At 51.2% G+C, this 27,842-nt stretch overlaps 2 protein-coding genes across 4 annotated transcripts in view; both read right to left on the minus strand.

Moving 5' to 3' along the window:
- EDC3 (enhancer of mRNA decapping 3) overlaps positions 1 to 18,154 on the minus strand; it is a 48,687-nt gene extending 30,533 nt beyond the window's left edge. The window contains exons 1-2 of one of the 3 annotated variants that reach the window (XM_058665467.1): positions 17,993 to 18,154; positions 5,576 to 5,757 (exon numbers count right to left, since the gene is read on the minus strand). In XM_058665467.1, coding sequence (XP_058521450.1) covers positions 5,576 to 5,739 — 164 coding nt within the window. In that variant the 5' untranslated portion in view covers positions 5,740 to 5,757; positions 17,993 to 18,154. Of the gene's footprint in view, positions 1 to 5,575; positions 5,758 to 17,952 lie in introns of all 3 variants that reach the window. The other 2 variants (XM_058665466.1, XM_058665468.1) reach the window with 2 other exon arrangements.
- Positions 18,155 to 22,332: 4,178 nt separating this feature from the next.
- Positions 22,333 to 27,105, minus strand: LOC101533768 (cytochrome P450 1A1). The gene is made up of 7 exons (XM_058665463.1): positions 26,741 to 27,105; positions 24,089 to 24,953; positions 23,786 to 23,912; positions 23,591 to 23,680; positions 23,370 to 23,493; positions 23,146 to 23,232; positions 22,333 to 22,975 (listed from the first exon to the last, which is right to left on the minus strand). The coding sequence occupies exons 1-7, from the start codon at positions 26,839 to 26,841 to the stop codon at positions 22,687 to 22,689; spliced, it is 1,683 nt and encodes a 560-aa protein (XP_058521446.1). The 5' UTR covers positions 26,842 to 27,105; the 3' UTR covers positions 22,333 to 22,686.
- Between the last annotated feature and the right edge of the window lie 737 nt (positions 27,106 to 27,842).

Below are 27,842 nucleotides of genomic sequence, written 5' to 3' on the forward strand. Positions count from 1 at the left end.
ATTCCTGCTTCTCTCTGTTCAATGTTAGTAGTATTCAACCTGGGCTGTGAGTGCCATGCTTTTTTGGTGAGGCGAGATCCCAGCACCAGTTGAATTACCTTAACAAGGTCACAGTGCAAGAATTTTTGTTAACTGACATAATTTTCCAGTTGTAAGCATACTCAGACTGTGGCCACATGTGCCGTATTTCTTTATAGAATAAATGATTTCTCATTAAATGCTAAGGATTAAGAAAAATGGCTATAGAAAAATCTTAGTATAGTAGAAAGATACATGACTGAAATTAAAGTAGCTTACAGGTGGAAAAACGCCCATCTTACTAATTATTACATGGGTGTGATCAGTTATGTTTCCCACTTTTAACCAGGTTTTGTGTTTGCCAAGCTCATTTGTCTGGTTTTGTTTGTACCTTGTTAATTCATCTTCCCTCTCCAGTTCTGAAAGTTTTTTCAGTGTGGCTGTCTATACCTGCCTTTTAAAATGAAAACCAAATTATCGACAGCTAATACAAGGTTATCATTTAACTACAGCTGCCTCACTCAGAAATTCTGACCAGACATTGATTTATCTAGCTAAATACTGATCATCAGATGCTGAGTTGAGGACAAGAATTTGAGGCCTACATTCTGGGTTGTTAGCTTAGATCTTCTGGTTAACTTATGACCTTCAGTTCTCTCCCTTGTGTGTTAAATTCTGATTCCAGGAGATGGAATTTGTTCAAAGTAGGAACAGATGAACAAATGTCATAACAAAGATGAAGGTGATGTTGCTAAAAGGAGAAGCCAGGTGACAAAGTTCAGTATCATGAACTTTCTGCCATTCAGTTTTCTGAGCCATAAAATTTGGAAAGACATTTTTTACTTGTTCTAACCTCTTCTGCGTTGGTGGCATGGCAGAACTGTGTCTGTGCCGTCTCAGATTGGTCTTAAAGGCCATCCTGCTAGGTGAAGAGAGCCCTCAGAAGCGTGGCGGCTGCTGGGGGTACTTAAGTCAGGTCAGACTCAATGCTTGGGACTCTGGCCATGGACATTATGGCCACGGGGTGAGCAAGTCCTGGGCTTTCCCAGGCCTGAGAGATTTCACCCGTCAGGGTAAGTACACCATGATGGAATCTCAGGAACTGGATTAGGTCCTTGGCTCTGACCTGCTGCCACCACCTCATGGCAGGAGGAGCCTACGGGGTGCTTGGCTGCAGGGCTTGGGTGAAGGGAGCCCTTAGCAGCAAGGCGACTGAGCCTTGGGGGTATCTGAGCCAGGTCAGACTCCATGCTTGGGACTCTGGCCATAGGAACCACTGCCATGCGGTGAGTGAGTCCTGGGTTTTAGGCAGCCAGTATGCCAAGTGGCACTAGGTTCCGCCTGCTGGCCACCCAGCAGCAAGCTCTAGGGTTTTGGGGGTATGTAATTGTTCCCACTGGTAAGTACGGAGCTGGGAAGAGAGCCGCGTTCTGGTCTGAACATGGCTGCATCGTACCTTGGCACAAATGCGGACTGGGGCTGAGAGCACCAGATTGGCCTAGACCCCAGCACCCACTGGTGCTTGTGAAGACCAGGATAGGTGTAGGGCAGGCTATGCTAGGTTTTTGCCCCTGCTGAGTCATGTGTATGCTGTGTCTGCGTGTGGACCAGGCTAGAGTGGGCTGTAACACCCAACAATAATAACCGGAATGGGCTGAAGGCCAGTCAGGAAAGGCCATTATTCCTGCTAAGCCAGGAGGTGAACTGAGTAGGCCTGGCCCATGGACCCACCTGTGTGCGCGAGATCTGGCATTGGGAGAGGTTCTGATGGAGGAGCTTGGGAAACTTCCCTGCCAGGCACAGTCCCTGCAGGTGAGTGCAAGAACCACAACAGGGAGCAGTCCACACCAGGCCAGGGAAAGGTACCCGCCGGCACACATATGGCGCAAGTCGGGGGGGCGAGTCAGGCAGGGCTAGTTCATATCACCCACTAACGAATCTGAGCACCAGAATGGAGTGTGAGTCAGGCTGGGTTTGGTCGCAACACACACCAGTACACATGAGGGCTTGGAATGAGTGCCGGCTAGGTTGCACTAAGCTGTAGCCCCCACCAACCTGAACTGGAATTGGGGCTGGGCCAGGCCAGGCCAGGCTACAGACACTCACTGGCAAAAGCTGAGAAGAGGCAGGCCATGTCAGACCGGGCTGCAGCACCCAACCAGCACACCCAAGACTTGGGGGATGGGGAGGGTGAACCTGGTAGAGGGATGTGGAGGGCTCCCCTGCTGTATCACCACTCCCACTGGAGAGCATGAATTGGGATGAGGGTAGACCAGACCAGGCAGAGCTACAATACCTGTTGGCCTCATGTGAGCTAAATCACGGGAAAGCCAGGCTGGGCTGACTACTCCTACTGGTGCATGCATAAGTCAGAGTGGATGTGGGTTGGTTGGGCTCTGCCACAGCATCAGCTGGCAGATGCTAGCACAGGGGGCTAATGCTATCAAGCCAAACTGCAGAACCACCTGGAGAGTACAAGATCCGGAAGTAAGAGTGGGCCCAGTACGGAAACAACGGGCACCTCCCTTTTGGGTTGCCACTCCGTTTGGTGAACATGAGAACCAAGACTGGGGCAAGCATGGCTAGACGAGAGTGGCACCCGTTGGTACACCCGATGGCTAGATAGTGGGGTTGGGTTGAACTAGGCTTCAGTGCCCACTGACATGTATGTGAGCTGAATGGGATGTGGGACAGACTAAAGCGGTCTGTTGTGCGTACTAGCAAGCATGGGAACCAGGGCAGGGGGCGGGCCTGGTAAGGGTTATTGGGAGTTGCCCCTACTAGGCTGTAGCTCCCCCTGGCTTATGTGGCCAAGTGTGTGGTGGGCAGGATTGGGATGGGCTGCAACACCCATTGGTTTGTATAAAAGACAGGGCTGGGGCCCGGCGGCGTGGCCTAGCGGCTTAAGTCCTCGCCTTGAACGCCCCGGGATCCCGTCCCATATGGGCGCCGGTTCTAATCCCGGCAGCTCCACTTCCCATCCAGCTCCCTGCTTGTGGCCTGGAAAAGCAGTTGAGGATGGCCCAAAGCTTTGGGACCCTGCACCCGTGTGGAAGACCCAGAAGAGGTTCCAGGTCCCGGCATCGAATCGGCGCATACCGGCCCGTTGCGGCTCACTTGGGGAGTGAAACATCAGATGGAAGATCTTCCTCTCTGTCTCTCCTCCTCTCTGTATATCCGGCTTTCCAATAATAATAAAATCTTTAAAAAAAGAAAAAAAAGACAGGGCTAGAGGCAGAACCGACCCAGCAACTGCAACCACCAGCACATGCATAAGCTGAATGGGGCAACGGACTGTGCCAGACCCTGTGCTGGCAAGCACACACAAGAATCAGGTCTGGAATCACTTCAGATGAAATGTCTTTGGGGATCCCCCCAATCACAGTGCCGGACTCAGAACCCCAACCATAAAGAGAATTGCAGGTTTCATGGTCTGAGCGTGGTGTGCACGTGTCAAAGCTGAGCCACCTCAGTGACTCAGAGCAATGGACAGCATATCCAGGTGCACATGGAGTATATGGTAGTACACTGGGACCTGCAGAGGACACCTGATACCACACAAAGGACAGAACAAATTGATCAACTACCCCAGCCAAGCGTTGATAGTGAAAATCTGGGCAAGTGGAAATGCTGAAGTGGAGTATGTCAGCCAGTTAATTCTGAAGAGAGTTCTTTGTGCTTTGAATGTCGAGAACGACAGCAATTCAGAACAACTGAACTATCAAAACCACTTGAGCAGTGCCCTCGGCGCATGCCCCACACTGAGGATCCTGGGATGGTTGGGAGGATGGGTATGGCTTCTCTCTTTTGTCTCTCCTCTCCCCCAGATACAGGAAGGAAAAAAGAGAATGTGGAAACAATGGTCTTACCCACTTTCCTGCAGCCCTTGACCTTTTGAGCCCTAATCAACCACATAAAGATCATCAAAATTTTTAAAAATGTAAAAAAAAAAAAAGACCATCCTGCTCACAAAGTCTGAGGTTGACTTGTCTGGCTGATTTTTTTAACTGGTGTTTTGAGTCTTAACTGTGTTTCAGATTTTTTTTAGCCTTATGTGTTACGTTATTCCAATGATACTAAACACTGTATTTTTTTTGTTACTTTTTTGAAACAAAAGTTCAACAGCTCCATAAATACAGGCAGCTTGTTTTCCTTGTGATTTATATAGATTGTAAAGGGTTACATTAGGGAAGACTGCAAACTTGCTCTGTTATTAACCCTTCCCACACTCTCCCAGGTGTTATGAATTGGTCATAGTTTTTTGCTTTTTGGTTTTGTTTTATTTTGTTTTGTTCTCTTTTGTTTTGTTTTCCCCGTAGATTCGGAAAGCTTTGATTATTACTATATGCGAAGCAAAATCTGGGAAAAAGGTTTTATTTACATCTGAGTTCAAGATACAAAGCCACTGTGTTACAAATTTTTAATTTCCAAGGTAATCCACACTGAGGATTTTCTGATTTATACTTTGTATTTAGCTATCTTTTTATATTTAAAAATTGAAAACATGTTCTGCTTTTACTCACTTAGAGCTCAATTTGATATTTGTTTAAATGTCAAAAATGTGTTAAATTATTTAAAATGCCACATAATTGCACAATCTTATATATGTATATAATCACATGCATTTGTAATTAGATACATACACTGTTTTTTAAATGAGTTAACTCCGAAATCATTTGGCTTGCTATTTACTCCTTTTTGTAGTTTTAAAATATGAAGTTTAAAGGTAAGCCTAAATTTGAAAATGATCACATTTAAAATTTTATCTTTGTGCAGTCGAAGTCTATGTGAGGCCTCCCTGCTGGCATACTTTGAGCTGGTACTCAGGGTTTTAGAAGCCATTGTTTCCGGGCCTGGTGAGTGAATTACAAGATCCACTGCTCTGGAAAGTATCAATGGCCAAAGGACCATTTTGTAATGTTCCCTGGTTATCAGTCTGATTATACTGTGTGTGTTAATATGCTCTTCTTCGGGGCCTGGTGTGATAGCGTAGTGGTTAAAGTCCTCGCCTTGCACGCCCAGGATCCCATATGGTAGCCGGTTCTAATCCCGGCAGCCCTGCCTCCATTCCAGCTCCCTGCTTGTGGCCTGGGGAAGCAGTCGAGGACGGCCCTAAGCTTTGGGACCCTGCACCCTCGTGGGGGACCCGGAAGAGGTTCCTGGCTCCTGGCTTCAGATTGGCTCAGCTCTGGCCATTGTGTCCACTTGGGGAGTGAACCATCCAACAGAAGATCTTCTTCTCTGTCTCTCCTCCTCTCTGTATATCTGCCTTCCAAATAAAAGTAAATAAATCTTTTTTTTAAAATATGCTCTTTCTGTTATACACTGTCATAATGGTAGGTCACATAATAAAACAAGATTAAATGGTTTAAAAAAAATTTTTTTAAGACCCCAAATACAGGGTCGAGCGTGATGGCTCAACGGCGAAATCCTCACCTTGTTAGTTCATACCCCAGCTGCTCCACTTCCCCTCTGGCACCCTGCTGGCAGCCACACCCGGCCCCTGGCTCCACAGAGCCCCACGCTGGGCTGGGAAGAAACCGGCCAGGACACTCACCTGAAGGTGACTTCGGGCACAAGACACTTCACCCCATTGTGGAAAGGTCGTGTGAGTGAGATAGTCTGGCTGATCTGGTCCACGGCAGACACCCTCCCCTGGTAGACACCCAGGCTCTCGCCACAGTTGATGGACACAATGCTGCCCAGCCAGTCGGTCGCCATGCTGCAGATGCCAGGCCACTGTGAAGAGAAGGCACCGTTCAGTTCATCCCAAGCAACACATTCTTAATTTACTTCAGTCAGTGAACACAGAGGCAGACTCCATAGCAAAGACTGCTGAATGAAACGGTATGCCTGCCCATAGCGAGCGTTACCTTACATACACGAAGATCTTGCAACTGCTCTAAAACAATGGGAACTGGATGGAGAGCGCTAGTCACCAAATAACAAATGACACACACTATCATCTGTTCACCAGCAAGTGCAGGGCCTCGGAAAGCAGGACCGACTCCCAAGGGCTGCCATCACTGCACACTCTCAGCCCACAGCCGATCTACACTTGAAATGAACAGGGCCCGGCTCAGTAGCCTAGCGGCTAAAGTCCTTGCCTTGCACGCACCTGGATCCCATATGGGCACCAGTTCTAATCCCGACTGCTCCACTTCCCATCCAGCTCCCTGCTTGTGGCCTGGGAAAGCAGTCGAGGACGGCCCAAAGCCTTGGGACCCTGCACCTGCGTGGGAGACCCGGAAGAGGCTCCTGGCTCCTAGCCTCGGATTCTTTTTTTCTTTCCTCCTCTCCGTAAATCTACTATGCCTTTCCAACAAAAATAAATAGATCTTTTAAAAATTTTACTGATTTTTTACTAGGCAGATTTACAAAGAGAAGGAGAGATGGAAAGATCTTCCACCTGCTGATTCACTTGCCAAATAGCCACAACAGCCAGAGTTGAGCTGATACAAAGCCAAGAGCCAGGAGCTTCTTCTGGGTCTCCCACGTGCGTGCAGGTGCCCAAGAACTCAGGCTATGTTCTGCTGCTTTCCCAGGTAATAAGCAGGAACTGGATCACAAGTGGAGCAGCCGGGACACAAACTGTCATTCATAGGGGTAGCTTGCACCTGCAGGCAGAGGATTAGGTAGTGAGCCATTGTGTTGGCCCCGAGTTCTTAGTCTTAACTCCAAAAGCGCAACTCATCCAAAGAAAAACCATTCAAATGGACTTCTTGAAAAATTAAACTTTCATTCTGCAAAGCCTTAGTAAAGGAACAGAAAGGCAAACTACAGGCTGAAGACATTTGCAAACCACATATATGATAAACGCAGTGCACATAACATGTAAAAGAACTGTAACAGTAAAACCCCAATCAATCCAATCAGAAAATAGGAATAGGGCCTGGCACGATAGTGTAGTGGTTAAGGTCCTTGCCTGGAACACGCCAGGATCCCATATGGTCGCCAGTACTAATCCCAGCATCCCCGCTTCCCATCCAGCTCCCTGCTTGTGGCCTGGAAAACCAGAAGAGAACAGCCCAAAGCCTTGGAACCCTGCACCCACGTAGGAGACCCGGAGGAAGTTCCTGGCTCCTGGCTTCGGACTGGCTCAGCCCCAGCTATTGCGCTCACTTCGGGAGTGAATCATCGGATGGAAGATCTTCCTCCCTATCTCTCTTCCTCTCTGTATATCTGACTCTCCAATAAAAATTAAATAAGTCTTAAAAAAAATTGCCTTTCCATAAAAAATAATAAATAAATCTTTAGAAAAAAACAGATGGCATCAAAAGGCACCCAAAAAGGATGCTCATTGCAAATTAAAATGAAAACTAACTATCATACAACTTTGAAGGCGGCTAAAATAAACAACCAGGCATGCTGGTACAGCCATTCAGACACTGCCTGGATACCCACAGCCTGGAGAGAGAGCCTGGTCCTTGCACCAGCTCTGGTCCTGAGCCCAGTTTCCTTTTGATGCATACCCTGGGAGGCAGCAGGTGGTCACCAAGTCAGTCAGTCCCTGCCACTCATGTGGGAAACACACACTGAGTTCCCCGTGCTCTGCTTCAGTCCAGTCCAGCAGGTGGTCTACCCTCTTACACACACGGTGCCTGGCTTCAGCCCAGCCCTGGTGTTGCCAACATTTAGAGAGTGAACCAGCAGGCGGAAGCTGTCTGTCTCTCTGCCCTTCTAACTACGCGGAAAAGTCATAGCCAAGTCCTGGTGTGCGTGCAGAAAAACCACACCACTCACGCACTGCCTGTGGAAATGGTACAGGGCACAGCCACGCTTACCTAAGCGGCAAAATTCACAAAATATCCAACCCACAGCTTGTGTATGACCCAGCAACTGCATGCCTCATCATTTACATCATACAAAAAACCCATGCATAGGTGGTGGATTAACAACCTACTGTACACTCATACCATACACAACACAGCAGTGAGGTGGGGACAGCAGGAGAGTGAAAAATGCCAACCCACCCCCAAAAATTACGTTCAGTAAGACTCCATTTGTATACACTCTTGAAATGGCAAAGCTATAAAGTGGAGACCAGGGGCTGGAGCTGTGGCGCAGCAAGTTAAACCAGTGCTGGAGAAGCCAATATTCCATAGTACTGTGACAGCCCTGACTCGCCACCATTCTGCTTCCGACGCAGCGCCCTGCTAAGGCACCTGTGAAGCCAGTGGATGGGCCCCAGTCACCCACGGGGGAGCCATGGGCGGACCTCCAATCGTCCTAGAGGCCATTTAGAGAGCGACCCAGTGAATGGAAGAGCTTTCTCTCTGTCTCACCATCTCTCTTGAGGTTGTTCTGCCTTTCAAATTTAAAGCAGAAGAGGGACAAAGAAAAAAAGAAGATTAGTGGTTCCAGGGACCGAAAAATGTAGGTGGGCACTGCTCTAAGAGAGCCACAGGAAGGGGTGTCCCACAGCTGGACAATGTCAATGTCAGTGCATTGCACAGAGACACTGAGTTTCATAAGACTCAACCAACAGTATAAACCGGGAAAATATGCACGATCTTGGTGTATCACTTCTTGTAACTGCACATGGTTCTAGAACTATCTCAAAATAAAAAGCTTCATTTAAAAATTACATTAAATGCGTGGAAACTCATACATGATCATATCAACAAAAGCAGGAGGCTCCACAACATTTACCACCATTCATGATCTCTAGAGTGGGCAGCTGGCAGCTGGCTGCCACAAAGCAGCTACAGCTCACAGTACACCTGTGTTGTGGGCTAAGGAGCTGATTAGTGCTCATTAGGCTGAGCAGGAACAGGAACTGGGCAGGAATAGGAACTGGGCTTGTGGCTAAAAACACCTAGACTAATTGGACTCATCTGTATCCAATATCCTGCTAAATGAGGAGGTGGGAGGGAGAGTATATAAGGAGAGGTGAAGGAGTAATAAAGAGAGAGACTTCACAGAGACTTCCACCATCACTGGTCTCCTGTCGGTGCTTCACCCCAGACCCTCTCCCTGTCCACATTACTGGTTCTGCCGGCCGGAGCATACCTGTATACCTGCAGTGAGAGAGCGCAGGCTTTCCCTCATGGTAAGCATGTCCACCCTGATCACCTGTGCTTCTATTTAACACCACCGTGCTGCAAGTCCCAGCCCAGTGCAAGGAAACATGATACAGAAAGCCTAAATGCTGGACCAGGAGGAGGAAAACTGTCTATTACCAATGATAAATGATGTGGAGAAAATCCTCAAGAATGCACAAACACAAATTTCACCACAAATGAACTCAGCAAGGTCAGAGACCACATGCTCAATGTGGACAGGTCATATAACAGCAGAAAAAAAATCACAAGCGAAATTGTAGTAGCTTAAAATATTTAGGAATATATCTAATAAATCTGCTGCAACTTTACAAGGAAAATTAGCAATGACTGCTGAGGAAACTCAGTGGACAGACGCATTCCGTTCACAGATGAACTAATGTGAAGGTGCACTGTCAATTCTCTTCAACTGACGTACGTATCAAATACAACTAACCCAACACCAGATGGCCTTTTTGGAAAAACTGATTCTAAAATGTAATACAGAAAGACAAAGTCTGTAGAACCACCCAAATGGGGGCGGTGGGAGGGAAACAAATATGTCTTCTCTATCACATGGCATGATTTACTCTGAAGTTAGAGCAAGCATGACGCTCTACCCCAACTACACCCCAGACACACTGGCCTCCACACTGCTCAAACCCACCCCAGCCGCTGCCTCAGAGCTCCACACCAAGTATCCTCCACACTATCCTCCTCCCTTCCCTCCTCCCCTCTGGGAACAGGTGGCTCCAGTCTTTCTTTCTGGGATCAGGCTACATGCTACCATTTTGAGACACCTCACCCGGCTCCTCATCGCCACTCTGTGTTTCCATTGTGTATGTCACCACCCAGAACAGGGCAAAGGACCCTGTCTTATTCAGCCACCAAAACTGCCTGGAACGGGAGCCAGCACCACAGCACAGGAGTAAAGCCACCACCCTGCAGCACCAGCAGGCCAAATGGGCACCAGTCGGAGTCCCGGCTGTTCCACCTCCAATCCCACTAATACACATGGGAATGTAACAGAAGGTGGTCCAAGTACTTGGGCTCCTGCACCATGTTGGGGACCTGGATGAGACTCCCAGCTCCGGGTTCCTGGCTTTGCCCTGACCCAACCTCAGCTGTTGTGACCATTTGGAGAGTGAATCAGCAGATGTAAGATCTGTCTCTCTCGCTAACTCCTTCAAATAGATAAAATAAATCTTTAAAAAAAGACTGCCTAGAATTTAAGAGGAACTCAATTTAAAGTCAATGGGTGAGACCAGGCATAGTAAATGTGACTGCAGTTACTCCCTCCAAGCCAAAAGCATTTAAATACTTAGACCTAAATGCCCTGGTTCCTCTTGAAAACATTTTTAAAAACACAGCATTTCTTAGAGCCGGCCGTTACGTGAAATCCTCTGTAACACATAAAATGAACACTTTTGGCTCAGCATAGAAGTCAGCAAACAGAGAGCAGTTGACAGAAACCTCACACACACCTCAAGCACAAAGGCAAGCGCTGGTGGCTTCAGTGATGCACTCAGAAAAAGGACACTTCAAGCTGTTTTCAAACACAAACTTCAGACATATGCCCACATGAAACAGGAAGTCTCAAAGAAGGAAAAAGAACAAAAAAGCACGCATGAGAGGATTAAAAAACACATTCACGTAGTAAAGAAAAAAGAGTGCACAGTAAGCACCCAAAACCCCTAAAACCCAAAAATGACCCCCACCTTCGGGATAAATCAAACTCTGGGCCACTCTGTGTGGATCCGCCAAGCAGGTGGCCTGAGCTGGGCTGAGCCTGAGGAGCCCCCACACACCTACCACTCAGTGGCAACAATTAGCAGGTCTGTCGGAATTCAATCAGATAGCAGAGCTAGTCTCAGAAAGCCACAAGACTGGCACAACCACAACACCGAAAAAGGCACAAGGCACACGCCTCAGGCTCATTTCCACTTCCTAGGAACTTCCCCTCACAGAAACACACGTTTTAGGGCTGGCATGGTGATGTATCAGGCTTGTCTTCTGCCTGTGGCACCAGTATCCCATATAAACACCAGTTCCAGTCCTGGATGCTCTACTTCCAACCCAGCTCCTTGCTTAAGCACTGGGAAAGCAGTGGCAAAGGGCCCAAAACTTCAGGGATCCTGCACCTGTGTGGGAGATCCAGATGAAGCCTCCTGGCTCCTGGTTTTGAGCTGGCCAAGTTGTGGTCATTGTGGTCATTTGGGAAGTGAACCAGTGAATGAAGATTCTCATTCTCTCATTTTCTCTCTCTCTCTCTCTCTCTACCCCCCACTCCCATAACTTTCAAATAAATCAATCTTTAATTTTTTTCCCTTTCCCATTGTTAATATCCTATCATAATCCTACTCCAACCTTTAAGTTGCAGAATTTTCATCAGTTGTGGGGGGGGGGGGAAAGGCTTACATTTCTCCACTTAATGTTTTAATTTTTTTATAAGAGATGGAGGGAGAGGCAGGCAAACAGAGCTCCCACCTGCTGGCTCAATACCCAGCACAACCAGAGCTGAGCGAGGCCAGGCACCAAACCCAGGCCTCCTGCGGGCACAGCAAGAACCAGACTGCCTGAGCCAGGACCTGCGGGGGGCAGGGGGCAGGAGCTGGGCCTGGAAGCAGAGCCAAGCGCTGAAACAGCCTTCCCAGGCGGAATGCCAGTGTGCCAAACATCCACCTCAACGTGCATCAGTCAGGCACTGAGATGTCACACACTCAAGTTTGTATTAGGCTAATAAAAACTGAGTAGAATTTTAATACTTTGAAAATGTGGGTGCTAGGTGACAAGTATGTATTCTCTCATTTAATTCTGTATTAATAAAAACATTTTTTATATTTATTTTTTTATTGGAAAGCCTATTTACAGGGAGAGCGAGTCACAGAAAGATCTTCTATCCACTGATTCACTTCCCAAGTGGCCGCAATGGCTAGAGCTGAGCCTATCTGAAGCCAGGAGCCTGGAGCCTCTTCTGCATTTCCCGTGCAGGTGCAGGGTCCCAAGGCTTTGGGCCGTCCTTCACTGCTTTCCCAGACCACAAGCAGGAAGCTGGATGGGAAGTGGCTCCAAATCAGCTCAGCTCAGCTCAGGTCTAGCTGTTGCAGCCATCTGGGGAGTGACCAGCTGATGGCAGATCTGTCTCTCCTTCTCTCTGTAAATTTGCCTTTTAAATAAAAATAAATAAATATTAAAAACAGTAATAAGACCCTGAGTTGGGATATCCGTACCCCTCAGTGGAGTTCCTGGGTTCAATGCCTGGTTCTTGCCAGTGCAGACCCCAGCAGTCCACGGTGCCAGCTCAAGTAACTGGGGGTTCTTGCCACCCACGGGGGAGACCAGACTTGGTTCCCAGTTACAATCAGGTAGTGAGTGGCCAGCGGCGTGGCCTAGCAGCTAAAGTCCTTGCCTTGAACGCCCCAGGATCCCATATGGGTGCCGGTTCTAATCCCAGCAGCCCCACTTCCCATCCAGCTCCCTGCTTGTGGCCTGAGAAAGCAGTTGAGGACGGCCCAAAGCTTTGGGACCCTGCACCCACGTGGGAGACCCGGAAGAGGTTCCTGGTTCCCGGCGCCGGATCGGCGTAGCACCAGCCGTTGTGGTCACTTGGGGAGTGAATCATCGGACGGAAGATCTTCCTCTCTGTCTCTCCTCCTCTCTGTATACCTGACTTTATAATAAAAATAATAAATAAATCTTTTTTAAAAAAGTGAAAGGTTAACAAAGAACATATAACATTAAAAAAAAAAAATCAGGTAGCGAACCAGAGGATGGGAACTCTCGCCCTGTCCTCAAAGACATAGGACACTTTATAGTATCCACTCAATCTTTGGCAAACTCCCTCCTCCCTTTTATCAGAAACTTCTGCAAAATACGCACATCAATGCATCACTCCAGGGGACAGGTACTGTGGTGTACTGGGTCAAGCCTCAATGTGAGATGCTTGCACTCTCTAGCAGAACACCAGTTTGAGGCCCAGCTACTCCACTTCCAGTCCAGCTGCCTGCTAATGCAGCTAGGGAGCCAGAAGATGACGGCTCAGACAGCTCAAGTACCTGGACCCTGCCACCTATGTGGATAACCCAGCAGGAGTTCCAGGGTTCCTAAGCATCAGGGTAGCCCCAACCTGTGTGTTGTGGACATTTGGGAGTGAACCAGATCAAGCTCGGGGCTGGCACCATGGCATAGTAAGCTAAGCCTCTGGCCCGTAGTGCCAGCATGCCATATGGGAACCAGTTTTGTGTCCCAGCTGCCCACCTCCAATTCAGCTCCCTGCTTACGGCCTGGGAAAGCAATAGAGGATTTCTCAAGTGTTTGGGCCTCAGAACACCTGTGGGAGGCCCAGAAGCAGCTCCAGGTTCCTGGCTTCAGATCGGTTCTGGCTTCAAGTTCTGGTCCATGTTCCACGGTTCCCTCAGAGGGTACCACGCAAAGCAAGAGTACACACCTGAGCGTCACAGCTCTACAAGTTCTCACAAATACATCACCTGCATCCAGATCCAATTCATCAACGCTCCGTGAGTGCCACAGTGTTCGGCTGGCACCAGCCACCGTTCTAACACCTACCAGGAAGGATTAGCCTGGCCTGTTTTTGTACTTCACACAAACAGAATCTCACTTAAGGTCCCTGGTTTCTATTTTAACAGCACACCTGTGAGCATCACCCTGTTGAGAATATCGCAAGTTCAGAAATTCCCCTACAGCTATGCTACACTGTTACAGAAGTAAAGATTCAATGTGTACACCCTCTCCACCTTGACAGAGTTGGGTTACTTGCAGCAGTTAACTATTAGCATTCTTTCTTACTTGCATTAGCCTTGGAGGAAGGCAGCCACTTTTGCTAGGCCTTTCACATATGAAGTCACACAGAAGGTATTGTCCTTAGCTCGACTGAAACTGCCAGTTTCTCTGTGGTGGCGCTGTTTCACAACCCACCTGCAGCCACACACCAGAATACACAGTCCCTCTGCTCCAAAGCACGGCCAGCGCCTGCTACCATCACTCACTCCCCCTCATTTGGTCACTTCCTCAAACACGAACTGTGTTCTCTTGCCACTGCTGATGGTGGTTTTTTTTACCAGTAAGCTCCTTCCTCACCTCTCACACCTTGAAACTTCCTGGACTATTACTGAGAATAACTTCTCTCCCAGTTGACCATCACTTGGATGCTGCTGCAGCTTCCGTTTCTTAGGCTACACCTAAAGGACGCTAATGCTTCCATCACTCTTCTCTCACACAGCTGGGACAGCCCTCAAACCATCAACCCACACCCCTCCTCTTCTGTTTTTTTGCTTTTCTTTTTTTAACGCTTATTTAATTTTACTGGTAAGAGAAAGAGCTTCCATACACTGGTTCATTCACCAAATGGTTGCAACAGCTGGAGCTGAGCTGATCCGAAGCCAGGAGCCAGTAGCTTCTTCTAGGTCTCCATACAGGTGCAGGGTCCCAAGGTTTCGGGCTGTCCTCGACTGCTTTCCCAGGCCACAAGCAGGGAGCCGGATGGGAAGTGGAGTGGCCTGGACAAGAGCCAGCACCTACATGGGATACCAGTGCTTGCAGGATGAGGATTTAGCTATTTAGCCATTGTGCCGGGCCCACCTCTGCTATCTTTTGTTTAAGAGTGGTGACACAGTTTGATGTACAACAAAGCCGACATTTTCCCTGAAAAGTGTACCTACAATAGTGAATCATTCCAGTTATTCCACCTCTACAAAGAACTGGTTACCTTATACGTGGCCAAAAATGTTAATAAGACGTTTCAGGAAATCACGATGTCAGTGCAGCTACATAGCCAATACTTACTTTGCAAATTTGCTATTTACACTCAAACCACAGACATCAGAACATTTAGATGTTCCAGTTTAGTATTAATTATAGAACTATTTTGCTTGAATTCTGAAATACCTGATTTCCCAGACTGCCACACGGCACACTGAATACAGGACCCTACCTCCTTCTACGATGAGAAGGCGTCAGAGGACAGAGTCAAGGAGCCCTCACACACACCTGCAATACAATCAGGGCAGTTGCTAAAGTGAAGGGTAAATCACAAATCAACAGCCTGCTAATCACAGGCCGGGCGACCTGCAGCTCATCAGCTGTGCCAGGTTTCAACACACAGGCTGCAGAGCCCAGGAGATCCTGCTAAGGACAACCGGAATTAACCACCTGGGAGACCAAGATGACGTTCCTGGCTCCTGGCTCCAACGTACCCAGCGCTGGCCACTGTGGCCATGTAGGCACTGAACGAGTGGAGCGAAGAGCTCACGCTGCTGTTTCAAATAAGTAAATCATAATAAAGGGAAAGAAGAGAGAAAACGGCTGCAGATGAGGGAGCAGTCACAGAATCCCAGCAACCAGAGGGTTTCCACACACCAGGACACACACATGCAGCCTCGAAAGCTTAGGAAAACCAGAAATCTTACAAGAACACAGGCACGGGTGGGCACTGTGGCACAGCCGTTCAGCCACAGCATCCTGGGCACCCCACATCCAAGTGTGGGTTCAAGGTGCAGCTGCTCAGCTGTTCATCTAACGCACCTGGGAGAGGCCTGCCACCAACCTGGGAGGCAGGTCCAGCCCTCGTCACTCTGACCACATAGGGAACTCGAGGATGGAAAATCTGTCTCTCCCTCCAGTCTCTGTCACTCAGTCTTTAAAATAATTTGCTTTTAAAGAAAAGAAACGCTCTGGCCTTGTGCTAGTAATAAGTGCACATGTTTCATGTTCCGAGGACACCGGAAGGAAAAGAGCAGAACTCTGGGTCAGACAGTCCAAACCCCGACTCCCTTCCAGACACACTCAAGCAGAATGGCCTGGCACATTATCCAATCTCCATTATTTCATCCTTAGAACAGGGCTCCTGCCAAGTTCAAAGGAGAAAGCCAACACAGGGTATCCCGTATCCAACTTCAGTTCAAATGTCTCCTCTCAGCAAAAAGATTAGCACTCAAGCTATATTCCTGGGGAGATTAGATTGTAAAAAATCAAACACAGCTACCAAGGGCCCAGCGCAACGCCTCAGTGGCCAAATCCTCGTCTTGCACAAGCTAGGATCCCATACGGGTACTGGTTCATGTCCCAGCAGCTCCACTTTCCATCCAGTTCCCTGCGTGCGGCCTGGGAAAGCAACGGAAGACAGTCCAAAGCCTTGGGACCCTGCACCCACGTGGAAGACCCGAAAGAAGCTCCTGGCTTCGGATCAGCTCAGCTCCGGCCATTGCAGCCACTTGGGAAGTGAACCAGCAGAAGAAAGAATTTTCAGTCTCTCCTTCTCTTGGGAATTAAGTCCTGCCTTCAACTTGCTACGGAGAAACAGGAAAGCCAGGGAATCAACTTCCACAGGAGTCTCTTGGCATCCTCCTCTTGTGACAATTATAGAACAAAAAACCTTTGACTAAAACATATTCCTTAAAGTAATCTAGCCTGTTGCCAATAAAATTTACCTGGAAAGTGACCATATGCAAGCGCCTACATATCATCCAGTGCAGTTTTGTGCAATGCGAGGGTGGGGCTAGGAGAGAGCCCCCCCAGGTCTACTCTCCACTCTAGCAAAAAGATGGGGTGACTGGCTGGATGCTGGCGGCATTAGGTGGGGTGTGATTGCAAGCCTCGGTAGACGGGAGAAGCTGGTGACCCAAGCTGGGGCTTCTACACTTCCCCGTACGCCTACATGAACCCGAAGGTGGCCCGGAGAGTTTGCTCATGGAATTACCCACCCTTTGCAAAGCAACGTGGGACAGAGCGGCACCTCGCCCACTAGGGTTATTATGGAAACAACAACAACAAAAAATTCCTCAAAAAAAATTCCAAGGCATTAGCACGCTGACCGTCCTCCTTTGAGATCACAATGCAGATGCTGGGTCAGGTAACATCAAGAACAGAAACAGAAGTCTCCTGCCTTTCCAACAACAGGTCACAGCTCGCTGGTGTTCAGCTAGCACGTGGGCTGCAACCAGCTCTGTTCTTTGAACGAAATGGAGAATGTCCACTCTGTGTGTGTACAAAGCATGGACATGTAAATGTATCAAACTGTGAGTCACACACAGTTGTACCCCAACAATGGTGATCAAAAGGAAACGTTTCTGGGACCAAACAGCTCAACAGGCTAATCTACCTGCAAGCACCAGCATCCCCTATGGGTTGGTTCAAGTCTCGGCAGCTCCACTTCTCATCCAGCTCCCTGCTTGCAGCCTGGGAAGGCAGGAGAGGACCGCCTGAGGCCTTGGAATCCTGCACCTGCGTGGGAGACCTAGAAGAAACTCCTGGCTCCTGGCTTCAGATAGGCACAGCTCTGGCTTGGGGAGTGAATCTGCAGACGGAAGAGCTTTCTGTCTCTCCTTCTCTTTGTAAATTCTGCCTATTAAAAATAAATCTTTAGGGGAAAAAAAAAAAACGGAAACGCTCTTGGCAATCTCTCTTTTCACAGAAACCAACAAATGGCAATTTTGTGCTGGGAACACCTAAGCCATCCACCCATTAAATCAATCAAGGCCGCGCCAGGTGAACCGCATACCTCGGAGGCAGGCATGCAACAGGACGATGCAACCAGCTCAGCCGGTGCTCCTCAACCCAAGGCCAGATCGCTGGGAGGCCTCCTCCCAGGTGGGCAGTTAGTGCAAACCAACAGCCCAGCCTCCCACGCCCCGAGGCCGTTCACCCCGCAAGAGTCTAAGGATAAACAACGACCCCAAAGGGCGGAGGCAGGGCGCTGGCCAACAACACTACAGGGGCCGCTGCCAAGCACCCACCCCGGACCCCAGCCCAGCTCCTCTCTTCCTCTTCCTCCTTCCGACACCCTACGTCTGCAGCCGCCAGGCCCGCCGCGGCGCTCGCGCCCTTCCCGGCCACCCCGTGCAGCCAGAAGGAGAAACTGAGGCACGGGACCGCTCACCGCGGAACTAAGGCTGCGAAGGCGACACACACACACACACCGGTCGTCCTCGGCTCCCCCCACTTCCAGCTCCGCTCGGCCCGGCGGCCTCGGAAGCTCCCCGGCCCCCCGACTCCGCGCCGCTGACCTGGGCTTCCGAAGCGCTTCACGCCCAGCGCACCCTCAGCTCCCTGGAACCCGCCGAGGGGCCTTCCGTTCCACACCCACCCCCACGGCCGCCGTCCTGAGGTCACTTCCGGCGCGACGGAGCTTGGCGCCCGGGAAATTCGAAAAGCTGGTGGGGACGTGGGCGCGTGCGCCACCATCTTCTGCTTGCCCAGTTCAGTTCCGTACACTTGAGCGAGAGAATGTTTGGGCTGGGAGGGTCGTCTTCGCGGACTGCATATAAAGCTCAACAGCTCCCCGTTCCTCTCGCCCGCGACCACTTTCTTCCCGCGTCTGGTCAACCTGGGACTCATCTTTACTAACTCTCCGACGCCCCCAGCGCCGACCCCCTTTGCACCTCGGCGCTTTGGGGTCGGGAGTGAGAGGTTAAAACCAGCCAGTGTGTGCCTGGCTGCTCGGGTCTGGCCAGTGCTCGGAACATGGGACGGTGCCACCCTCCCTCCCCTGAGCATTTTAGAGTTTACAACGAGTTTTCCATGTTCAAATTGGCAAGAGGGGCCTGCATCGTGGCAGGTTCGAGTCCCAGCTCTCCACTTTCGATTCAGCTCCCTGCTAACCCACCTGGAGAAAAGCAGCAGACAGTATCCCCAGGGCTTGGGCCCCTGCCACCCACGTGGAAGACTCGGAACAAGCACCTGGCCCCTGACTGCAGTAGCTGGGGTGTGAGCCAGTGGATGGGAGATCTGTGATTTCTCCCCCTCCTGTGCCCTCTATAACTAAATCTTTTGAAAATAGCGGAAATAAAATTTGAAAGACCATATATAAAGCCTGATGTGCAGTTTGGGAATTGCCATGGAGGGTGAGTGGCAGAAGCTAGGGTAGCAAACCTGGCTTTACAGGAACAATTGAGAGATGAGACCCAACCCCTAACTAATGTCGTTAGTGGATTAGATCACGGCTTCTCTGCTGTCTCCTTTAGCCCAAGGTGCCCTCGCCAGTCCTCTGGGATGAACACTTAATGAGAGGAAAGGTGCTGCAAGCCACCACGCCCAGGAGTCAGTAAGAAACTTGACCGGTGTTATTGGGGGTTGTCAGTTGAGGGGAATTCCAGGTCTGGGCAGAACCTCCCACCTGCTTGGCAATCACTCACCAATGAAACCCACCTGGTGGTCAAAAAAAAAAAATCCTTCAAGAGCAGGACATCACTATCTAGAAACTTGGACAGGAGCCTCAAGGGTCCCTGTCAACCCCAAGTTCAGGCCACAAGAACCTTGACCCTGGCCTCTCGGGAGCCCGGGAATTAAGCAATAATAATAGAGTTCCTTGCTCAGAGCTTTGTAAATAAATACTTGCTTTCAACGTCAGAGATTGGCTTCACATTGAAAGAGTGACCCCAGGTGGGAGAGGGAGGGGATTGTAGTACAATTGCTTCAGCTGTTGAGGAGGGTTGTTCTGAAACAGGAATTTCATAAAATTTCCCCTTTCTGGGAAATTTAGCCTAGTGGCTAAAGTCCTTACCTTGCATGCACTGGGATCCCATATGGGTGTCGGTTTGTGTCCCGGTGGCCCCATTTCCTATCTAGCTCCCTGTTTGTGGCCTGGGAAATCAGTCGAGGATGGCCCAAAACGTTGGGACCCTGCACCTGTGTGGGAGACCTAGAGGAGGCTCCCAGCTCCTGGCTTCAGATAATTTCAGCTCTGACCATTGCAGCCACTTCGGGAGTGAATCAACAGATGGAGGATCTTCCTCTCTGTCTCTCCTCCTCTTTGTATATCTGATTTTATAATAAAAACAAATAAATCCTTTTTTTAATTTCCCCTTTCTAGAGGATGATATATGCACGCATGCGTGCGCGCGCGCGCACACACACACACACACACACACACACACAAGCATCGCCAAAAGACTCACCAGGTCTGGAAGGACCTTGGATTTTTGTCATAAGTGAGTTTTTACAGCAGTTGAGGCTTGGGGCAATGATGAACAGAAAGAGCAGGCAATTTCCATGAATTTCTTGTATACACAACCCTAAGAGTTCTCCAAGCTTTGAGGACTCCCACCCCCGAGCCTTCACTGACTCCCTAATTTTGTTACGGACGTGGTTAAAATAAAGGATCTTGGTTTCTCCTAAGAAGCCAGAAGCTTCTTCTGGGTCTTCTGCATGGGTGTAGGCACCCAGCTTATTCAGAACATCCTGCATTGCTTTCCCTGTGCCTGGCAGAGGGGCAGCCAGGACCTGAATTGGCACTGCTCTGAGATGCAGCACAGTACTGTGATTGCAGGGCAGCTGACACCACAACACTGGTCCCTGAATTTGCTTGTTCTGGACGGACATCTCATATAAATGGAATCAAATTAGGGTACTCTTGACAAGTGTGTTGGAAATGAAATTGGTGGAGAAGTTGACTGTGTTACAGACAGATTCTGCTATCCATGCACAATATACATTTCCTATGGACTTTTTGACGAGATCTCTCAGCTGCATGGTCTCCAAACATTTTTGCATCAAAATCAACAAAATAAGCTTACCTTTTAACTTCATTTGGGAAATGTGTACATGAAGTATGTGGCCTTTTGTGTCTAATTTTTTAAAGGATTATTTATTTGAAAGAGTGACAAAGAGAGAAACAGAGAGAGGTCTTCTGTTTATTGATTCCCTCCACCTCCCGAAATGCCCACAGCAGCTAGGGCAGGGCCAGGACGAAGCCAGAAACATGCAATTCCATCCTGGTCTCCAGTGTAGGGTGGCAGGGGCTTAAGAGGTTGGGTCATCATCCACTTCCTTCCCTGGTAAGTCAGCAGGGAGCTGTATCGAAAGTAGAGTAGCCCCTGTACTGGCAGACACACGAGAATCGGGTCTTGGATCACCTCAGGTGAAGTTTCCTTGGAGATCCCTCCAACTGAACTGCTGATCTCAGAACCCCAACCATGAAAAGACTATGTCAGCCAGTAGATTCTGAATAGATTTCATTGCAACTGGAACAGCGAGATTGGCAGCAATTCAGAACTGTTGAACTATCAAAACTGCTTGAGCAGGACCCTTGGAGAGCGCATCACAACGGGGACCTGGGATGAGAGGGAGGCTGGGTGCGGCTTTTCCCTTTGTTTCTCCCCTGACCCCAGATACAGGAGAAAAAAATGATATTAGTGTGGAAACGATGGTTCCCACTTTCCTGTAACCCTTGACCCTTTGGACCCTAAGCAACTAAGTAAGATTAATAAAAAAGAAAAAGAAAAGAAAGTAGAGTAGCCAGGATTTGTGAGACGTGAATGCCCTCAGGCCATAACATTACCTTAACCCACAGTGCTGCTAACCACCCCTCCCCTGCTCCTGGCTTCACTGAACTTATTTTCCAGGTTCGTCTGTGTCTTGGCATATAATTTCAGTTATCTTGTTTTTTGTGTTTTTTTTTTAATACAAAAATAAATCACTACAAGAATGACTTAAAGAGTAAGTGTTGCAGCACAGCAAGTTAACCCACCACCTGGGATGCCCACTGAGGAGTCCCACCTCAGCTTCTCACCCAGCTTCCTGCTAACATACATCCTGAGCAACAGCAGGTGACGGCCTGAGCGCTTGGGTCTCTGGACCCAACGTGGGAGACCAGGATGAAGCACCTGGATCCTGGCTTTTGCTCGGCCCGGTCCTGGCCGTGGCAGCTGTTTGGGACTCCTATGGGATGCCGACACCACAGGTGGCAGCTTTATACCACAGCACCAGTCCTGAGGGCAAGGTTTTAATCACCAAGTCTGGTTAGGGAATGTTTCCTGCGAGAGAGGGAGGCAGAGAGTCAAGCCGACTGCCCAAGAACAATGGCTGTGCCCTCTTCACTTGCCTTCCTCCTCTTCCTCGCACAGGGAAACCCAACACAAGACGGCTCTAGGTGGGTAGGCACGTAAGTGACAGCTTCATTCAAGACACAGAAAGTCCCCAGCAGCAGCAGCAGGTCAAGAACGACTTTATTCACAAATCGCACATGCACAGCTGGTTAGACATCTCTCTTGCACTGAGTAAATTGTCCTTAAGCGCTGAGATATGATAAGTGCAAGCAGCCAAGAACGTCATGGCACACGTGACCATCAAAGACTTCTTAACTCGGAATTTGGGGAAGGTGTTAGAGCTGCCAGCCCCTCCCGGCTCCAGGACAAGTCCAGACATACAGGGCAGCCCTGTATGTCCCCACAGGGACACGTGTCCCAGGCCCACAGGTGGTCTTGCTGCTCAGCCCTATTCTGCAGCAAGACCACCCTGGGGAGGAGGGAGTAGCAGCAGTATCTTGAGGAGTCTCCTATCATCAAACAGGGTGCACAGGTCCTGATGGAGATCTAATCTCCCTGTGTCTCCAGCTAGCCAGCACCCACACAGGGCCACTGTGGGCTTCCAGAGACTTCTTCAGAGGGCCTCCTTCCTCCACTGGCAGTCCCTGGGGTGGCCTCTGCCATGGTCAGCACTCAGAGGGACAAGTCCACAGAGGGGATGGGCATGATCCCTCTGGTATTAGACTAGGATCTGTGAGTTTTGGGGTGAAGCATGGTCACCCCCATCCTGCCCCACACCCGCTCTGGGGCCCAGGCTGGTCAGGTGGGCAGAGTTCAGGCTGACTAGACCTCAGTGGGGAGTGCTCCTTCTAAAAGCGCAGCTTTGCCTGGAAATGCTCACAGCGGGCGTGCTTCATGGTCAACCCATAGATGGGGGTCATGTCCACCATGGCATCAGGTGTGACCGTGAACTCCAGCTGCTGCAGCAGCATGGCCAGGAAGAGGAAGACCTCCAGGCGACCGATGTTTTCTCCCAAGCACCTGCGCTTGCCCAAGCCGAACAGCAACACCTTCTCTGTCTGCGCCTTGTCCACCGCACCTCCACCAGGGGTGAGGAATCTCTCGGGTCGGAAGGTGAATGGGTCACCCCACAGCTCCCTGAAGCCACAGAAAGGCTGCACTGAGCAGTCTGTCCCAGGCTTCAAACTTTCCTTCCCGCAGGTCAGGCCCCCTTCCCCCCTCCAAAGCCCCAGCCTGCACACAGGAGCCTCCCGCCACCCTGGGCTGTCTCTGCCCTTCCCTCCCTCCCTCCCTCCCTCTCAACTCACGGGTCATGGTTGACCTGCCACTGGTTTATGAAGACGCAGTGCCCCTTGGGGATATAAAAGCCACCTAGACTGGTGTCTCTTGTGGTGCTGCCCAGAGAGGAAGCTCAGTGAGACTCAGGGTGACACCCTGCCCCACCTCCCAGCCCCAAGCAAGGATGTAGGAGCATGCGGACAGACTGCAGCAAGACCCCTAAGACACAAGAGTGAAGCTTGGGGCCTCTCACCTGTGGGGGATGGTGAAAGGGAGGAAGGAAGAGTGCCGGAAGATCTCTAGGATAAAGGCTTCCAGGTAGGGCAGCTGGGGGCGGTCCGAGAACCGAGGCGGCCGTGCCCTGCCGATCTCAGCATCTGTGGAGCACCCAGAACCCGGTGGATCAGGGAACTGCCCAGATCCTTTCCTGGGAAACCTGCCTTGAGCCCCATGAAGGGAGCCCTTGCCACCTACCCAGCTCCTGCTGGACCCGTTTCTGGATGTCGGGGTTTGTCACCAGGTACATGAGGCTCCAAGAGATGGCATTGGTGACTGTTTCAAACCCTGGATGGAGCAGAAGAAAGGGGAAAAGTGAGGCTTGGGTGGCTCAGGACACCCGGGTGCATGCTGGAAGGGTGCTGGGAGGGGGGTGGGGGAAGTGGCTCATACCAGCTCCAAAGAGATCCAAGACGATCTCATTGATCTTGTCATCAGACACCTGGATGTTGTCATTCTCATCCAGCCTGTCATCCTGATAGTGCTTGATCAAGCTGTCTGTGACATCCCGAATGTGGCCCTGGGTGGGTGAGTGACATCCCACAGTCACACCCACCTCTCCCAGGGCTTGGGGGTGGGGGTCCCATTTTCTCCTCTAGCTCCAGAATCCCCACACGCATTGCCTCCCCTCCATCCTCCTAGTAGCTGGTCCCATGGGCTTCCACAGTCCCACTGGCCCCCTCCCTCCCGCCATACCTTCTCGAAGGTTTTGTAGTGCTCCTTGACTATCTTCTGGGTAAAGCTGTAGAACCTCTTGTTCAGGTCCTTGAAGGACTCCATGGCAGGATTTGGCAGGTAACGGAGGAGTGGGATGAAGTCAGCTGGATTTCCGGAGGCCGCCACCTCTCCGAACTCATTGTTCAGGTTGATGAGGCTAAGCAGCTCCTGGTGGTCATGGTCATAGCGCCGGCCAAAGAGCATGGCACAGATGACATTGGCCACAGACACCACCACATACCTGTAGGGGTCAAAGCGCCCCGTCTTTGCCATCAGCTCCTGGAACTTGCCGATGAGATGCTTGGCCTCGTGGCTCACGTGTTCCTCTAAGTAGCAGGAGGTAGACGCGGGGTCAGAGGCCAGGGAGAAACTGCTCAGAGCATTTTGGGCCAGGCGCCTGCGGGCAGCCCACACGGGCCCCGAGTCTGGGCGGAAGATTATGCTCTGGCCGTTGTTGATGAAGGAGGAGCTGTAGAGGTCCGGCCGGCCCTTGAAATCGTCGGCCTGCCGCACCAGCGCCTGCTTGACCGTGTTCAGGCCACTGAGCACCACAATGGGTGTGGAGCCCAGGCGGATCTGAAACACATCTCCATAGCGCTGGCTCAGCTCCGTCAGTACCAGGTGTGGGTTCTTGCCCAGGGTCAGCACGTGCCCCAGCAGGGGCCATCCCCAGGGCCCCGGCAGACTCTTCAAGCCTTTAGGAACCTGAGATTTTGAGGTTCCAACCACCCAGAACACCAGGCAGAAGATGGCAGAGACCAGGAGCAGCCCGGTGGCCGAGAGGGGGACTGGGAATCCCAACACAGAAATCATGGTGTGAGGGTGTGGGGGGTCTTCCCCGAGGCTGCAGAGGAAAAAAGGATGAAGCTAAGAGATGAGGGGAAAGGATGAGGAGTGGCTTTCCCACCCAGAACTGCCCACCAGGACACAGAGGAGGAAGCCATCTGCCATGCTACCCCCACAGCATGCCAAGAACGTCCTATTCATCCTTCATTCAGTCATCCTTCATTCAGCCCATGAGGGAGGTATAGTGGGGTTCAGAGAGGGCATGTAACTTGCCTAAGGTCACCCAGCCAGGACTCACTGGCCACTGAACCATGAGTCATACTCAGCACCTAGTGACCTATACTTTACATTTGCCTAACACTAGCTTCCCATCCACCTGGCGGGGTGCTGGGGGGATTGTAATCTTAAAAGATATCAGTATGCAAGCACATGCTGCTTCGGTGTTTTCCCCTAACAGAAGGATTGAGGGAGGAGGAATGTCCAGCCTTCAGGTTCCTATAAGAACAGCAACCTTATTAGGGCAACTACAGGTGGGTCTCAAAATTCGATACATCTACAACAGGCTGACATTAAGTTGACCATTCTGTATGACCCACACATGGCAAAGGCTCTTGCCACATTCTAGGCACCACCAGCCTCCCCCCAACACACCCCACCCCCTCTTCTGATCCCTGCAGGGATTCCCCCAGATCCCTCCTTCTTTGTTGCTCATTCCCAGCATCTAGGGAACCCCACCGGACCCAAGAAGGGGCCACTGTCCAGGCCACACTGTTTCGGCCACCCTGCTCTCACCTACCCACAGTTTAGAAGCTGCTTGCTGCACAGTGGGTAGATAGCGCACCCAACCACAGAAATCCAGGCCAGGATTTCTGTTGAGCTTCATTTCTAATGAATGAAGAGGTCACACCTCCCCCTTGTGCCCCTCCCCAGAGTGTGGAGACTAAATGGAAGAGTCCCACTAGGCCAGGGCTATAAAGAAAGTCCTGATTGGAATATTGGCTATCAGGAATGAATCCAAAGGGTATGCAAATTCACTGAACACACTTTTCCCGCAGATCCAGCTCCACCTGGGGCCCTGGGCTGTAGGGAGGCCCGGAGGCCCAGGGTTGGAGCTCAAGTGAGGTTGAAGCTCATTTCCCTACTTGGTCTCTGTTAGAGACCAAGACCTGCCGGCTCAGAGCTGGAGATACCATCCCACTCCACCCTGCAGAACCTGTGTCTCACAGCAGGGTTTCCCTATTAGAGCTGCCTCAGGACCTGGGACCCTTCCTCTTCCCAGCACTAGAGCCACCTCCTATTGTTGGCAGGCTTATCTGGAGGAGCCCAACACCAACACCAAAATGTACTAGATTACGAAGTCCCTGGGTGAGCCAGGGACACAAACACGCCTTGGTGGCCATGGTGGGGAGGGGGCATTCTGCTGCTTGCTTTCAGTAGTAATAATAAAAGTCAATGGACATGACAGGTTCCTGGGTAGTGCCCAGGGGGTGGGGGTGGGGGGTAACAGTGGGGGAGGTGTCCTGCTCAGTACAGCCAGGACTTCTGAGATCTGCAGAGCACCACCCTGGAGAGTAGAGCTACTGGGGAACAGAGTATGCACGGTACAGCCAGCTCCCTGGATCTACCATAATACTCAGAGAAGACCCCAGAGGTGTGGTGCTGATGTGGAAATTGGGACAAGTCCTGTTCTTCCCCCAGCCACAATGTTCATATGAGGGACTGGACAGTCCTGGGCACCTTTGGTGGTAAGGCAAGGCCAGGGGCCACCTAGGGAAGCCTGCAGGCACCAGAAGTTGCCTTCGGTGGGCGAGGGAAAGTGCAAGCCAAGTGCACTCAGGCACTCACCTGTGGATGCCGGGCAGGTGCTGAACTGCTCTGGGAAGAGCCTCTTTGCAGTCAGGGACACTCGGGAAGGAGGACGGAAGCCTGCAAGGGCTCACCTTCATGGTGAGCAGGAGGGCACCGCCACCTTTATAGGAGGCCTGAGGGTAGCCACGCCTCCTGGTACTGGAGCGGTGAGGGAGGGGCTTGGGGGGGAGCTGGCTGGCGCTCCAGGGTGGGAAGAGAGGTGGGGAGGCAACGCCTCATCTAGGTGCCAGCACATACAGGGGTGATGACAGGGGAACCTAGCACCCTTCCTTCACCCCAGTTCCAAGGCGCACCCCTTAAGCATGGCAAAGGCCAGAGGCAGAAGCGAGAGAGGGGGCCTGGGATGGGGGTGGGTAGATGGGGCGCGCTCGGTTGTGGATAACGGGGGTTCTTAGCCATCACTTTTGCAAAAACCGTGGCGCGATGGTGCCAGGGCCTCTTCCCTCACTGCCAGCCAACCGACCAGGCGGGGCGGGGCTCGCTGCTGGCGACCATTTCCTCGGGGTTACTGAGTCCCCCGCTCGCGTGAGAAGCACCGCGACCCTGTGCCCGAGGTCATGGCCACCGGAAGGCCAAAGGCGCCGCTGGGCTGGCCCCGGCTCCCAGGGCTCGGGGTTTGCACTGGCTAACCCAGGGTCTCAGATGACCCAGAGCTCCCTGCCCGCCCGTCGAGCTTGATCCCTTGGCTCTGGGCGAGAGGTCAGGAGTTGCTAGCGCTTGGAAGGACGCTTAGGGGGACCGGGGGCAAGAGAAATCAGGCAAGGGCAGAGGAAAAGGCCTGCAGGGCCCCCACCCACTCGCACCCCGGCTCCAGCCTGGGCTGTCGGGCTGGAAGAGCCGAGGGGTTCGGAGTTGCCCCCGCCCGCGAACCTGCACCTGCAGGGCTTGCCGGGGCCAGAGGTCGCGCGGCCCCTCCCCGCGCCACCTGGCCGGAGGCGCGGCGCCCGGGAGTTGCGTGAGAAGGGCTGGAGGCCCGCGCAGCCACCTCGCCGCCCGGTCCCTGGTCCAGCACGGGTCCCGGCGCAGTCACGCGAAGGTGGAGGAGGGGGACAGAGGGCAGGGGGCGCGGCTCTTAAAG

The sequence above is a fragment of the Ochotona princeps genome, chromosome 6 (genome assembly GCF_030435755.1).
Source record: "Ochotona princeps isolate mOchPri1 chromosome 6, mOchPri1.hap1, whole genome shotgun sequence".
In the NCBI taxonomy this organism is placed as follows: domain Eukaryota; kingdom Metazoa; phylum Chordata; class Mammalia; order Lagomorpha; family Ochotonidae; genus Ochotona; species Ochotona princeps.